The sequence below is a fragment of the Coregonus lavaretus genome (assembly GCF_964263955.1).
Source record: "Coregonus lavaretus genome assembly, chromosome: 1".
NCBI classification, from domain to species: Eukaryota; Metazoa; Chordata; class Actinopteri; order Salmoniformes; family Salmonidae; genus Coregonus; species Coregonus lavaretus.
In genome coordinates, this window is record NC_139988.1 from 56,614,124 (window position 1) to 56,630,650 (window position 16,527).

The 16,527-nt window shown below is 44.4% G+C and overlaps 1 protein-coding gene across 1 annotated transcript; it reads left to right on the top strand.

Moving 5' to 3' along the window:
* Positions 1-11,074: 11,074 nt before the first annotated feature.
* Positions 11,075-13,027, top strand: fignl1 (fidgetin-like 1; the record flags this gene model as incomplete). Its single annotated transcript, XM_084165037.1, has 1 exon — positions 11,075-13,027. One exon carries the CDS (start codon positions 11,075-11,077, stop codon positions 13,025-13,027), a length of 1,953 nt encoding a protein of 650 aa, XP_084021163.1.
* Between the last annotated feature and the right edge of the window lie 3,500 nt (positions 13,028-16,527).

Here is a 16,527-nt window from a genome sequence, read left to right on the forward strand (position 1 = left end):
GTTTCCCTCAAGAATTTCCCTGTATTTAGCGCCATCCATCATTCCTTCAATTCTGACCAGTTTCCCAGTCCCTGCCGATGGAAAAACATTCCCACAGCATGATGCTGCCACCACCACACTTCACTGTGGAGATGGTGTTCTCGGGGTGATGAGAGGTGTTGGGTTTGCACTAGGGGTGTAACGATTCGTTTTAACAACGATTCGATTTGTATCACGATTCGTGGTTGTCGATACGATTCAAGGACGATATCGGTTCATTTAGAACGATCCGAAACGATTCAGTGACTTGAAATCGATTCAGTAACCTTTTAGCCAAAAATTCAACCAGTGTGACTGAAATAAATACCTGGATACTGGACAGTGCAGGTGAAGTTTCCTAGATTCCTCTTTCTTGTAAGGACCGCAATGGTGGCTTGATAATTTCTCGCTCGTCGGCTTCTCCTCTGTCGTCCGCCATGCTATGTTTTGTTGTCTTTGCGCCTTTGCGCTGCTGCTGGCGCGGGGCGATGACGTCACGGATAGGCAGACTGAATCGAGTAATGTTTAAAGCCTTTATCATTAAAAGTGCTAAGAAAAAACATCCATATAAAGTCTGACGTGCTTAAATCCAATGGGTTATTTCCTAGTATCGATACAATCGATTTATTACATTTTAAAACGATGTTAGATTGATATATGTTGTCCAAAAGGCCAACTCGCCGAGCACAGATCGATGTAGTTGGATCATAGGAATATAAATCGATACATCGTTGTAGTAGATGGATCGTTACACCCCTAGTTTGCACCAGACATAGCGTTTTCCTTGATGGCCAAAAAGCTCAATTTTAGTCTCATCTGACCAGAGTACCTTCTTCCATATGTTTTCGGGGAGTCTCCCACATGCCTTTTGGCGAACACCAAACAGGTTTGCTTATTTTTTTCTTTAAGCAATGGCTTTTTTCTGGCCACTCTTCCGTAAAGCCCAGCTCTGTGGAGTGTACAGCTTAAAGTGGTCCTATGGACAGATACTCCAATCTCTGCTGTGGAGCTTTGCAGCTCCTTCAGGGTTATCTTTGGTCTCTTTGTTGCCTCTGATTAATGCCCTCCTTGCCTGGTCCATAAGTTTTGGTGGGCTGCCCTCTCTTGGCAGGTTTGGCCATATTCTTTCCATTTTTTAATAATGGATTTAATGGTGCTTCCTGGGATGTTCAAAGTTTCTGATATTTTTTTATAACCCAACCCTGATCTGTACTTCTCCACAACTTTGTCCCTGACCTGTTTGGATAGCTCCTTGGTCTTCATAGTGCCGCTTGCTTGGTGGTGCCCCTTGCTTAGTGGTGTTGCAGACTCTGGGGCCTTTCAGAACAGGTGTGTATATATACTGAGATCATGTGACAGATCATGTTACACTTAGATAGCACACAGGTGGACTTTATTTAACTAATTATGTGACTTCTGAAGGTAATTGGTTGCACCAGATCTTATTTAGGGTCTTCATAGCAAAGGGGGTGAATACATATGCACGCACCACTTTTCCGTTATTCATTTTTTAGCATTTTTTGAAACAAGTAATTTTTTTCACCACCAATTTTGACTATTTTGTGTATGTCCATTACATTAAATCCAAATATAAATCCATTTAAATTACAGGTTGTAATGCAACAGAATAGGAAAAACGCCAAGGGGGATGAATACTTTTGCAAGGCACTGTATTACATTATTTATGCAGCAGCATACAATACATTTTTGGACCTTGGGTTGTGCTGTGCTCACTTGAACAGGAAGGTGGTGGTGCGGCGGTCCTTCTCGCGGGCAAATTTTGTCATCAAACATTGTCATCAAAGTCTGGCATTCTCTGGATTTATGGTGCTTTCAAGACAACTGGGAACAAGGTCGAATCATGACGTCAGTGATCTTCAGGTTGGAGCTCTAGAAAGAGGCCCGAGTTGGAATTCCGAGTTGGATGACTGTTCAAAACGTATTTTCCCAGTCGGAGCTCGTTTCTTCCCCAAGTTCCCAGTTGTCTTGAACTCACTGAAGTCTGAGATTTCCCAGTTCCGAGTTTCCAGTTGTTTTGAACACGACAGAAGTCATGCTGGATTGATAGCATGGCCAATGTATTCAACCTTTTCTGGCCCATGGTGTGTTGCGAGTGAATGTTTATCCTTGGAAAAGAGAACCTTAAACCCAGACTTGGACTACACACCCTCTCCACTGAATAGCAGGCTAGTGATTGCTTTGCAAAGCTTGCGGTTAGCCACTGATTCCTTCCAACCACTCATTGTTGAATTTGCTATTTCCAACTTGTTGTGTAATGTTTATGTCCAATGGCCGATGAGCACCGATACGTTTTATCAATAATTTTTATTCATATGTCAAAGATTGAAAAGGATTTGCCAGTAGATTGTCGACTTGATTCATGATGATGACTGCTTGTCTACCTTGCTAGCTAAGATTTTGAAAGTATCATGTTGACATGATCAGTCCAATCAAAGCTATGGTAGATATAATGTGATTTGACGTCATTTTATCTGTGGCCAATGACCTTGAGCCTTCTTGGATGGGCACTTCTAATGTAACTCTATGGCAGCACCCAAGGGGCTTGAATTTACGAGCTCTCCCGTAGATTTTGCGGGGACGTAGTGTCCCCATGAGTGACAGAACACTGAGCCAATCAAAGCGCAACTAGAGAACATTACTAACCCCTACGCTATGTATTTTCCGCTGGCTGCCCCACCATCACAGAAATCACTGAGCTAGGCTGAAACACCTGCATTTTGGAGCTGCCTTACTCAAGAAAGCAAAAAAGAGACCATGTTTGTATGCGGCTTTATTAAGCCAAGGACTCTTTTTTTTATATTGTTTGCAAACTGATATGACATGTATTAATGCCAACATAACATACAAAACAGGCAAAAAAAATTAAATAAACATATACAGTATCAGTCAAAAGTTTGGACACACCTACTCATTCAAGGGTTTTTCTTTATTTTTACTATTTTCTACATTGTAGAGTAATAGTGAAGACATCAAAACTATGAAATAACACATAAGGAGTCATGTAGTAACCAAAAAAAGTGTTAAACAAATCAAAATATATTTGAGATTTTAGATTCTTCAAAGTAGCCACCCTTTGCCTTGATGACAGCATTGCACACACTTGGCATTCTCTCAACCAGCTTCATGAGGAATGCTTTTCCAACAGTCTTGAAGGAGTTCCCACATATGCTGAGCACTTGTTGGCTGCTTTTCCTTCACTCTGCGGTCCAACTCATCCCAAACCATCTCCATTGGGTTGAGGTCGAGTGATTGTGGAGGCCAGGTCATCTGATACAAATCAAATCAAATCAAATTGTATTTGTCACATGCGCCGAATACAACAGGTGTAGACCTTACAGTGAAATGCTTACTTACAAGCCCTTAACCAACAATGCAGTTTTAAAAAGAATACCCCCCAAAAATATTTAAAAAATATTAAATAATCCTAAAAGTAACAAATAATTAAAGAGCAGCAGTAAAAGTAACAATAGTGAGGCTAAATACAGGGGGTACCGGTACCGAGTCAATGTGCGGGGGCACCGGTTAGTCGAAGTAATTCACTCTCCTTCTTGGTCAAATAGCCCTTTCACAGCCTGGAGGTGTGTTTTGGGTCATTGTCCTGTTGAAAAACAAATGATATTCCCACTAAGCGCAAACCAGATGGGATGGCGTATCGCTGCAGAATGCTGTGGTAGCCATGCTGGTTAAGTGTGCCTTGAATTCTAAATAAATCACTGACAGTGTCACCAGCAAAGCACCCCCACACCATCACACCACCTCCTCCATGCTTCACGGTGGGAACCACACATGCGGAGATCATCTGTTCACCTACTCTGCGTCTCACAAAGACACAGCGGTTGGAACCAAAGATCTCAAATTTGGACTCATCAGACCAAAGGACATATTTCCACCAGTATAATGTCCATTGCTCGTGTTTCTTGTCCCAAGCAAGTCTCTTCTTCGTATTGGTGTCCTTTAGTTGTGGTTTCTTTGCAGCAATTCGACCATGAAGGCCTGAGTCACGCAGTCTCCTCTGAACAGTTGATGTTGAGATGTGTCTGTTACTTGAACTTGAATTTCTTTGGGCTGCAGTCTGAGGTGCAGTTAACTCTATTGAACTTATCCTCTGCAGCAGAGGTAACTCTGGGTCTTCCTTTCCTGTGGTGGTCCTCATGAGAGCCTGTTTCATCATAGCGCTTGATGGTTTTTGCGACTGCACTTGAAGAAACTCATGTCTTAAAGTAATGATGGACTGTTGTTTCTCTTTGCTTATTTGAGCTGTTCTTGCCATAATATGGAATAGGTATTTTACCAAATAGGGCTATCTTCTGTATACAAACCCTACCTTGTCATAACAAAACTGATTGGCTCAAACGCATTAAGGAAAGCAATTCCACAAATTAACTTTTAAGAAGGCACACCTGTTAATTGAAATGCATTCCAGGTGACTACCTCATGAATCTGGTTGAGAGAATGCCAAGAGTGTGCAAAGCTGTCATCAAGGCAAATGGTGGCTACTTTGAAGAATCATAAATATAAAATATATTTTGATTTAGTTAACACTGTTTTGGTTACTACATGATTCCATATGAGTTATTTCAAAGTTTTGATGTCTTCACTATTATTCTACAATGTAGAAAATAGTAAAAATAAAGAATAACCCTTGAATGAGTAGGTGTGTCCAAACATTTGACTGGTGCTGTATATACACTGCTCAAAAAAAATAAAGGGAACACTTAAACAACACAATGTAACTCCAAGTCAATCACACTTCTGTGAAATCAAACTGTCCACTTAGGAAGCAACACTGATTGACAATAAATGTCACATGCTGTTGTGCAAATGGAATAGACAACAGGTGGAAATTATAGGCAATTAGCAAGACACCCCCAATAAAGGACTGGTTTTGCAAGTGGTGACCACAGACCACTTCTCAGTTCCTATGCTTCCTGGCTGATGTTTTGGTCACTTTTGAATGCTGGCGGTGCTTTCACTCTAGTGGTAGCATGAGACGGAGTCTACAACCCACACAAGTGGCTCAGGTAGTGCAGCTCATCCAGGATGGCACATCAATGCGAGCTGTGGCAAGAATGTTTGCTGTGTCTGTCAGCGTAGTGTCCAGAGCATGGAGGCGCTACCAGGAGACAGGCCAGTACATCAGGAGACGTGGAGGAGGCCGTAGGAGGGCAACAACCCAGCAGCAGGACCGCTACCTCCGCCTTTGTGCAAGGAGGAGCAGGAGGAGCACTGCCAGAGCCCTGCAAAATGACCTCCAGCAGGCCACAAATGTGCATGTGTCTGCTCAAACAGTCAGAAACAGACTCCATGAGGGTGGTATGAGGGCCCGACGTCCACAGGTGGGGGTTGTTCTTACAGCCCAACATCGTGCAGGACATTTGGCATTTGCCAGAGAACACCAAGATTGGCAAATTCGCCACTGGCGCCCTGTGCTCTTCACAGATGAAAGCAGGTTCACACTGAGCACGTGACAGACGTGACAGAGTCTGGAGACGCCGTGGAGAACGTTCTGCTGCCTGCAACATCCTCCAGCATGACCGGTTTGGCGGTGGGTCAGTCATGGTGTGGGGTGGCATTTCTTTGGGGGGCCGCACAGCCCTCCATGTGCTCGCCGGAGGTAGCCTGACTGCCATTAGGTACCGAGATGAGATCCTCAGACCCCTTGTGAGAACATATGCTGGTGCGGTTGGCCCTGGGTTCCTCCTAATGCAAGACAATGCTAAACCTCATGTGGCTGGAGTGTGTCAGCAGTTCCTGCAAGAGGAAGGCATTGATGCTATGGACTGGCCCGCCCGTTCCCCAGACCTGAATCCAATTGAGCACATCTGGGACATCATGTCTCGCTCCATCCACCAATGCCACGTTGCACCACAGACTGTCCAGGAGTTGGCGGATGCTCTAGTCCAGGTCTGGGAGGATATCCCTCAGGAGACCATCCGCCACCTCATCAGGAGCATGCCCAGGCGTTGTAGGGAGGTCATACAGGCACGTGGAGGCCACACACACTACTGAGCCTCATTTTGACTTGTTTTAAGGACATTACATCAAAGTTGGATCAGCCTGTAGTGTGGTTTTCCACTTTAATTTTGAGGGTGACTCCAAATCCAGACCTCCATGGGTTAATAAATTTGATTTCCATTGAAAATGTTTGTGTGATTTTGTTGTCAGCACATTCAACTATGTAAAGAAAAAAGTATTTAATAAGATTATTTCATTCATTCAGATCTAGGATGTGTTATTTTAGTGTTCCCTTAATTTTTTTGAGCAGTGTATATTCTTTAGCTAAACAGGTGGGGCTCAAAACAGGTGCTGCCCCAGCTGCCCTGAATGACGTCTCGCCACTGTTCAGCTGTCTTCCTCTTCCAACCATTGGAGCTGAGTAGGGGAGATGGGGTGGAGGTTGATGGAGTTGCAGGGCATAGAGCACAGGTGCACCTGGACGGTGGGTTGGGTGTTGGTGAGAAGGGGCGTTGGGGAGAGGGGCCGGAGAGGTGATGAACCAGGCCAGAGAGATGATGAATCAAGGGGCGATGAACCACCTGTAGATGGGCCCTTAGGGCTCAGCTCCATCACTGGACTGTCCAAAACACCACCCCCCTCCAACACCTACAAGCAGATTGCTTGCATTGTATTCGCCATCTTAAAACCCCTCCATGGGCTCCTTTTGAGTTAAAATGTTTACTCAAAAGAACTGATTTCATAAACATCTCAATCTAATTAACACACACACAACACACTGTCTGTTTTCTGATGTTTGAACTAGCCCTGCTAATCTTATGGTAACACAGACACCACATATTTCCCACTCATATTTTCTCCCAACCAGAAAAGAGCTGCATGACGAGTACATACCGTATCTGGCATATTGGTGTCTGTCTGACGATGTTTCACGTGAACACTAAGCCAATCCAGTTGTCTGACAATCGGTGGGACACACACCGGCAGCCCCACTCCTCATCTCCTTCACCCTTTTCAGAATGCGAACATACCGGTCCCAAGTATTTTTCAATGTTTCTTTGATATCAGTTTCAGTGTTCAAATTTCGTGATATCTCCCTCTAGTTGTTGTCTTTTCCTTGCTTGTCCGAATACAACTGCATCGAAGAGTTGTAAACGTTCTCGTATTGTCTCACCTGCTTGCACAGACGCTCCTCTAAACTGGACATAGACATAATTGCATTTAGCAAATCTCAAAATAAAAACCACAAAAAAGGAAGCTTGTGAGTAGTAGAAGCGAAGTAGCAGAACGTCCATCTCTTCTGTGTTTATACCAGAAAGGATGCTGGGAAAGATGTGATGTAGACACAGGGGCGGGACTTCCGTTGCAAAACTTACTCAATACTGCCCCCCAGTATTCGCAAGGAATGATACGTCGGGTCTCAATTTCCAGGCAGGTAAAAACTGCAACGAATGACAGAGCATATTACAAGGAGCCGTCCCTTTTGTGACGAAAAAAGACATTGCAACACTGCGCTACGCTCCATTGGCCCTGTTTGCTATTGTCTGTAGACCCCTTTTTTAAAGGAGCTGCATGGTTATTCCAACATCTGCATTGGCCATGCAGCATTTACGGTGATATGGCCTCTGCAGAAGTCAGGGCGTTCATACTTATTGCGCTTTGCCAAGCAGCGCAGAGCTGTTGTGAAGGAAGTTGTCAAGGAAGTGAGTTTGTGTTTATACCGGACCTCCCGCCCTCACCTACCGTCAACCAATCATGTCAATGCGGAGCTATACAGAGCCCTCCGCATTGTAAAAAAATGTGAAAGGCACACAGTGATACGGTACGGAACACAATTTGGCCTCTGCGTTCCTCCGGAGGCTTCGCAATTGCGTCACTCCATCCATACGGCGACACCGACCACATTTTCGGATCAAGCATACATTTGCTCTTAGGCGCAGCTGCAACAGAGCTCTTAAAGGGGCAATGACGTCTTAAAATGGCAATGACATACAGTGCCTTCAGAAAGTAATCATACCCCTTGACTTATTCCACATTTTGTTGTTACAGCCTGAATTCAAAATGTATTGTATCAATTTTTTTCTCACACATCTACACACAATACCCCATAATGACAAAGTGAAAACATATTTTTAGACATTTTTGCCAATTTATTGAAAATGAAATACAGAAATATGTAATTTACACAAGTATTCACACCCCTGAGTCAATACATGTTAGAATCACCTTTGGCAGCAACTACAGCTGTGAGTCTTTCTCGGTAAGTCTCTAAGAGCTTTGCACAGCTGGATTGTACAATATTTGCCCATTATTATTTTCAAAATTCTTCAATCTCAGTCCAATTGGTTGTTGATCATTGCTAGACAACAATTTTCAAGTCTTGCCATAGATTGTCAAGCAGATTTAAGTCAAAACTGTAACTCGGCCACTCTGGAACATTCACTGTCTTCTTTGTAAGCAACTCCAGTGTAGATTTGGCCTTGTGTTTTAGGTTATTGTCCTGCTGCAAGGTGAATTCATCTCCCACTGTCTGGTGGAAAACAGACTGAACCAGCTTTTCCTCTAGGATTCTGCCTGTGCTTAGCTTAATTACGTTTCTTTTTTATGCTGAAAAACTCCCCAGTCCTTAACTATTACAAGCATACCCATAACATGATGCAGCCACCACTATGCTTGAAAATATGAAGAGTGGTACTCAGTAATGTGTTGTATTGGATTTGCCCCAAACATAAAACTTTGTATTCAGGACAAAAAGTTGCATGTTTTGGATTTTTTTTAAATTCTGAAAAGGCTTCCTTCTTTTCCCTCTGTCAATTAGGTTAGTATTGTGGAGTAACTACAATGTTGTTGATCCATCCTCGGTGTTCTCCTATCACAGCCATTGAACTCTGTAACTGTTTTAAAGGCACAATTGGCCTCATGGTGAAATCTCTGGGCGGTTTCCTTCCTCTCTGTCAACTGAGTTAGGAAGGACACCTGTATCTTTGTAGTGACTGGGTGTATTGGTACTCCATCCAAAGTGTAATTCATAACGTCACCATGCTCAAAGGATATTCAATGTCTGCTTTTTAAATGTTTAACCATCTACCAATAGTTGCCCTTCTTTGCGAGGCATTGGAAAACCTCCCTGGTCTTTGTGGTTGAATCTGTGTTTGAAATTCACTGCTCGACTGAGGGACCTTACAGATATGTGTGGGTACAGAGATGAGGTAGTCATTAAAAAATCATGTTAAACACTATTGAGTCCTTGCAACTTATTATGTGACTTGTTAAGCTATTTTTTATTCCTGAACTTATTTAGGCTTGCTATAAGAAAGGGGTTGAATACTTATTGACTCAAGACATTTCAGCTTTTCATTTAATGAATTTGTAAACATTTCGAAAAACATAATTCCACTTGTGTAGGCCAGTGAGGAAGAAAGAAAATCTCAATTTAATCCATTTTTCAGGCTGTAACACAACAAAATGTGGAAAGATTAAATGGGTGTGAATACTTTATGAAGGCACTGTACATTGTAATAGAAACAAAACGCAATTGAATTTTGAGTGAATAATAATGACTAAAAACGTAAAATATTCATATATATATATATATATATATATATATATATAAAAAATAATAACAATCAGGATGTTCTGTCCAAAGGGGTAAATGCAGATGGACAAATCCCATGCTTCAGCCTATGTGCATTTTATAGCCACTATGCTTCAGCAGTTGGCTACAGGTGATAATGCTTATTGCTAATAGCACATCTGAAAATATAGACCATGGTCCAATATGCTCAAATAATGTTAACATAATGTTTACTAATAAGTTATTGGGCCCATTTCAGGAGGTGGAAATTATATTTTAGATGGTGTCAGCATCATTTTATTTTCATACATTTTGGAGTAGAATGTCTTTTTATAAAGTCACCAGAACTGAGCTACTCAGTCCTTCTACATAAAGATTATCCTGGGAAGGAGCCCGGACCCCCTAAGCAAGGGGACTGGAATTGGTCAGACTCACAGTTTAATACATGTACAAAATGATCCTCTTTCCCTAAAAGCATTATGGTCATGACTTTCTTACATGAAAGGGGAGGTTAACTTGGTCCCAGACAATCGATTTGAGATCAGTCATGTTTTTTGTTATTGTTGCTTTAACCCCTGTATCTTACCTTTGATGGAATGTTTTCCACACATATAGCTACGTGTAGCCTACTTGGACACCAGCTACGTGTAGCCTACTTAGACACCACGCTGAATAATCTGAAGTCACAGGGCTCTTCTCACATGCTCTATTTCCCTACCTGGGAGCATTGCGAACCTTATGTCAGGATTTGTACATTGAACAACGCAGCAGCTTTTCGGCATGTTTTGTTATTTCTGTACAAATAAAAATCGATGACAAAGTTGGCTCTTTTACAATGGGAGTCGATGGAAAATAATGTTTGTTTTCCCCAATTTGTGGGAGTGGTCGAGGGGAATGCCGTCTTATGACGAGTATGTATTCATTTGTGGATGTCCATCATCCATTTCGTATGATATGTTACGAATTGCAGTTCGTACAATATGTTACGAAGTCCAATTTGTGGTTTGGTGGCTAATACTAATGTTAGCTAGATGGCTAATGTTAGCTAGGTTAGGGGTTAAGGTTAGGAGTTTGGTTAAAGGGTTAAGGTTAGGGGAAGGGTTAACTAACATGCTAAGTAGTTACAAAGTAGCTGAAAAGTAATAAGTTGCTAAAGTTGTCAGTGATGAGATTTGAACACGGAAACTTTGGGTTGCTAGACGTTCGCGTTATACACCCACCCTGACCAACCACCCTCCTTTCGTTTTTGCCTTAAGTAACCTTCTGTCTTAATGTAACCATACCAAACATAACATATCATACTCATTTGAGTGTCCCGGATTTACTATGTTAAGTCTAGTCTATGAGACAAGGCTGTCAACACAACTTACTGAGGCTCATGGAATTTATAAAATGAGTGTGTCTTCTGAGTGTGTGTGTATTGTTGTTTGCCTGGCTGCTTCTTGGGTCATGCATTTTTAATGACTCCTGTCCCCCATTTCTCAAACAGGCTGGAGCACGCCAGGCATGAGTGGTGCACACCTGGGCGAGTGGCAGAGGAGGTCCTTTGACATTTCATCTGGCACCTGCGCACCTGAGCAGACGGCAGACGCCTATCGGGCGCACATCCTCGCCATTCAATATGCATGGGCGAGCTCCCAGCTCTCTCAGGCCGGCACGGCCAGCCTGCTCAGGACTTACTCGGAGCGCTATGCCGCAGTGCTGGACTCGGACGACCCTCGCACGGGGCTTAACAACTATGCAGAGAGCGCGCTGCACCTGGCCCGCAGTCAGAGGAACCACAGCGACAAATGGGAGTCGTCCCTGACAACTGCGAGTGTGCTGGAGCTGCCGTGCGTGCAGAAGATGATTCAGGCTGGGACAGGGGGTGGAAAGTCCCTGGTGGCACCTGCAGATGTTAATATCTCTGTTGGACAAGAGAGCAGAGGCAGCTCCATGCCTGTTGTTCCCTCCACTGGACTCAGAGCTGCAGAGCCTCCATTCAAACCCTCGGGACCCACATCATGGCCCAAGGCTGCGGGCAACAGCACTTTCAGCAATTTACGGAGTGTTACTGCAGAGAGACCAAGAGTCCCTGAGGGAGTCCCCAGCCACCCCCATTCCTCTGCTGGCCTTTCAGCAAGGGCTCAGTCTCTGTTTGGCCAGCACTCCTCAGCTCCACCACAACCAAACCCAGGGCCTGAAGGTAACCAGTCTGTCTTCTTCAACTCTAACCCATCCAAGAGGAAGACATTCTACAACTCCTGTGGAGAGAATGGCAGAGTGGGGGCATCTGGAGGCCAGGCAGGGCAAGATCCACGTGGTGGTGGCACTAACTTCAAAACAGCAAGGGAGCAGTTTATTGTTGATCAGCAGAAAAAGCACTCCCACCAGCCCCAGAGAGCTCAGCAGCCCCCTGGGATGGCGGCTGCCATGGGGAGTGCCACTAAGAAGTCACTGGGGGCCAACAGGCCACGGGGGACATTTTCCAAATTTGTGTCCCCCATGCCAAGGCAGGAGGACGAGGAGGGTGGGGTCGGTAGCAACAATGCCCAGGAGACTCAGCCAGTGGACGAGCGTCTGAAAAACTTTGAGCCCAAGATCATCGAGCTGATCATGAGTGAAATTATGGACCACGGGCCGCCCGTAGCCTGGGACGACATTGCTGGCCTGGAGTTTGCCAAAGCCACCATCAAGGAGATTGTGGTGTGGCCTATGCTCCGGCCTGACATCTTCACTGGCCTCCGTGGTCCACCCAAAGGCATCCTCCTATTTGGGCCCCCGGGGACAGGAAAAACTCTGATTGGGAAGTGCATCGCTTGCCAGTCAGGCGCCACCTTCTTCAGCATCAGTGCCTCATCTCTCACCTCAAAGTGGGTGGGGGAGGGAGAGAAAATGGTGAGAGCACTCTTTGCCATCGCCCGCTGCCACCAGCCAGCAGTCATCTTCATCGACGAGATCGACTCTCTGCTGTCCCAGCGTACGGATGGGGAGCACGACTCATCCCGACGGATAAAGACGGAGTTCCTGGTTCAGTTGGACGGGGCGGCCACCTCAGCCGAAGACCGCATCCTGGTGGTGGGGGCCACCAACCGCCCTCAGGAGATAGATGAGGCAGCCAGGCGCCGCCTTGCCAAGCGCCTCTACATCCCCCTTCCCGAGGCAGCTGCACGACGGCAGATAGTCTCTAACCTCATGGCCTGCGAGAAGAGCCAGCTGGGAGAGGACGAGCTGGAGAACGTGGTCACAGGGACGGAGGGCTTTTCCGGGGCCGATATGACAGGGCTGTGCCGGGAGGCAGCGCTAGGCCCCATCCGGAGCATCCAGCTCAGTGACATTGCCACCATCACCCCCGACCAGGTGCGGCCCATCCTCCACTGTGACTTCCAGGAGGCCCTGAGAATCGTGAGGCCCAGCGTCTCAGCCAAAGACCTGAAGCTCTATGAGGAGTGGAACAAGACTTTTGGTTGTGGTCGTTGATCAGGGAAGCAGTATGGACTGTTGGGGATATGTTTAGTAAATAAACTTGCATTTTAGATTTCCCGCAACAGACTCCACCATAAAATGAGACTATTTTAATATTCTGTCTAAATGTTAACTAGATTTTTTATTTACTAATCCATGGCACAGTATATTTATTCCCAAATATAGGCTATTTGTTTTTGATTCACTAAATAAAATGTTGGTGTAAGTAATATGTTCCTAATAACATTGCTAAATGTTTTCTATTGCATTGCACTGCAATATGGAGAAAAAAAAAATGTATGCACTCATTAACTGTAAATTTCTCTGGATAAGAGTGTCTGCTAAATGACTAAAAAATAAATTTAAATAAATAAACACGTTTTTATTTGTAACAGGAAATGTGGCAAAGTGTTTTTCTGAGGACGGGTTATGGAGAATATTCCCTATTCACTCCATTAGCTAGCTACCTGTTTATCCAAAGCAGATGAAAGCAGGCCTACATCAGCTTTCAGTTACTCATCATCATCATCAACTTATCAAGGTTTGTTAAATTAGGTCTAGTGTCTCCCTGTCATTTGCATATCTTCATCCCTTACAGTTTACATTCAACCTCATTCTCAAACAGAGAATATAAACTGTTCCTGAAACATTGACTTAAGTCATTGATGTGCCAACCATGGCTGGGAAAGTTGACTAATGCTGAGAGTATCCTGATCTCATGATAAGGCTTGCCCACAGATCTGCCTTGGATTGCCTCTGCCTGTCACAGTAACCATGCGCTATTAAGCTGGTATGTGACAAAACAGGGAAACTGTAATTTAATCTTTGTGTAAGAATCCATATTTTAATGATCCCAAAACAAGTACTTTTGGTATTCTGCTCATCTCACTAAGCTATTCAGTCATGTTTCACGAAATACAAGACTGTCTGTCCTCAACTTAAAGCTGAAACTTGCACTCTCTGCCAAGTCTTAGTCCTCCAGATGCACAAGGAGTCAACAGAGATTTTGAATGTAGTTGATCTCCTTTTAAGTTGAATGCCTTTCTGTAAATAGACTGTCGCTAGTCGAGAAGGAGACAATTATAGATTGTGTACACAATTTTCATAAACCGATCTTTGAAAAACTGGAAGACCATGAAAACAGGGTTTCATGTATTTTTCATATTTTTGTCAAGTCGCTGATTAATATTTCAGTGTTCTGGGGTTGGCTGCCGTATTGAAACTTTGTAAAATCAGCCAGCAATGCAAGTAGTGAGCACATGCCAGAGGGGTGGTGGAAGCTTGTCAGAATGGCTCCCCACAGCTGGACTGGGACAGATACACAGAATTCCTCTGGTGCTGGGATGGCAGATCCAGACACTTGACACCCAGAATAATGTCATTTTCTACCATCATGTATCTTTAACAATTTATAAGTCTAGGAATGTTGGGTTGAGTTTTGTCTTTGAATTTAAGTTAAACAGTACTAGGCTGCATTACAAAGGAAAAGGACCCCTGTCAAGATTATTGAAGATTATATAAATCAGGGGTGCTTGACTACTATTTGAGAAGGTCCGGTCACACAAATGTCCTAGGTGGAAAGGTCCGGTTGGATATTGTCATTTATCAGCGTAGTAAAGGGCCCACCTCACACCCTTCTTGTTGGCGGAGAGCATTTTGCAGTTTTAAAGCTCATTTCCTGCAATTCTACACATTTTGCCATGGGGCGGAGATAAATATTTTGCCTTTTTAAAGCTAATTTCCTGCAATTTTGCCATGTCTTATGTGTGTTCATATGATACCTGAGTGACTCAACAAAATCAGTGGGGGCACCTTTGGGGTCAAGGCCCCTGGACGTGTAATCTGGCCATGATAACTACAAGATTTAGGTAGCTGGTTAGCCTAATTTACTTATCTAGCTAGTAGTCAACTGGACAATTCTGACAGGTTATAAATAGCTCTCTAACGTCTGTCAGTGAATGACATAACTAGAGGAAAACTGCCCATGCGCTACCAAATTTCAAAATTGCACCGTGTGCATTCTACGTTTACAACCCTCAACAGCAGTAAGTTGAAAACCCGACTGAGTTCCTAAAAATAAAACGTATTGACCCCGTTCTGGATCTGGTCTGCCTGTTGAGTATGGCTGATTTAAATAAATGTTTGCTAAGTATTATTTTAGTTGCTGACTGTCAAATAAGCTCATACATCCATCTTTCACAGTATTTTGTCCTTACACTCATCCCAGTTTGCGCTATCACAGCCACCCACGGTCCATGCAGGTAATCTAAACCTGTGAACACCAGTCTAACATTTGCAGTCCATGGATGGACCCCTTTCTGTCCATTTGTAAGATTAACAGATATGACTTGTGGGCATGTTAAACTGATGCTTTTTTTCCTTGATCTTAAAGGTAAAATAGGAGGTGCTTATATTTGTCCTGTTTCACACATTTACAAGTGTGTAACCTGTATAAGTGTGTGGTGTGAAATGGAAATGTGATTTTGGCATATCCCATTCCCCTGAGACACCCTCGGCGAGTGGGGTCACGGCCAGGGATCAGCTATTATTGGCGGTGACCCTGGAGCAATTAGGGTTAAGTGCCTTGCTCAAGGGCAGATCGACAGATTTCACCTAGTCGGCTCGGGGATAGCAACTAGTAACCTTTCGGTTACAGGCCCAATCTGTTACTCTGAACATAATCTGGCATGGTCAAATAGGATCCTCCCTAATGGAATGGTTCACTCTGATTCTTAAGTGGTTGAGTAGGTCTATTTTAGCAAACTGTCCGAAAGTGGAAGTGAGATTTGGGATTCTGGCAGGGGGAGCGTTTGTTGACCAGATTATCCCTTTTATGCAAATGTCCTCCCTCCCCTGTTAGGTCCCAGTGAAGCGTGGTGGGGGCCTCAGCGCTGGCCACAGCTGCTTCCCGTTTACGCAGAATCACATGGCAGCCATCTGGACGGACGCCGCTGTCGCTGCCTGCCGCTGCACAGCCCTGATGAGCTCCTCTGCCGGGCCTCGCCTCTCTCTCCAGGCAGCTAGGCCTGGTCCTCTGAGCCCTGGCCCCAGCCTCATGTCCCACTGCCTCATCCTCGGTGTCCTAGCTAGCTAGATGTCCACTCTCTTGTTCTCTGTGTTTTCCTGGCAATTCACTCTTCTAGGTTATCTCTGTGTGCGACATGAAGCATTCACCCACATCTTCTCTGTGGCCTGGCAATCCTCTCTCTGGTCTTCTGTGTGTTAGCATTCACCCACTGTTTTCTGTGTGCGACAGTGGATCTTTGCTGCCTGGTTTTCTTTGTCCTGGCAGTCTGGTTCTTTGTGTGTAAGCACTCTTTTCTCTCAGGTTATCTGTGTTCTGGGGTGTATTCACTAGGAACCAAACAGAACCAAACGGAAGCAAACGAAGTGGAACGGGGAGGGACCTACATGAATTTGCAACGGTTTGAACTAATGATTACAGCCCTGGTCTGGACCTCTGCTGTCCGGTGTTCAGTGCCCTGCGGTTCTTTACCTGAATTATTTGAGCCCTA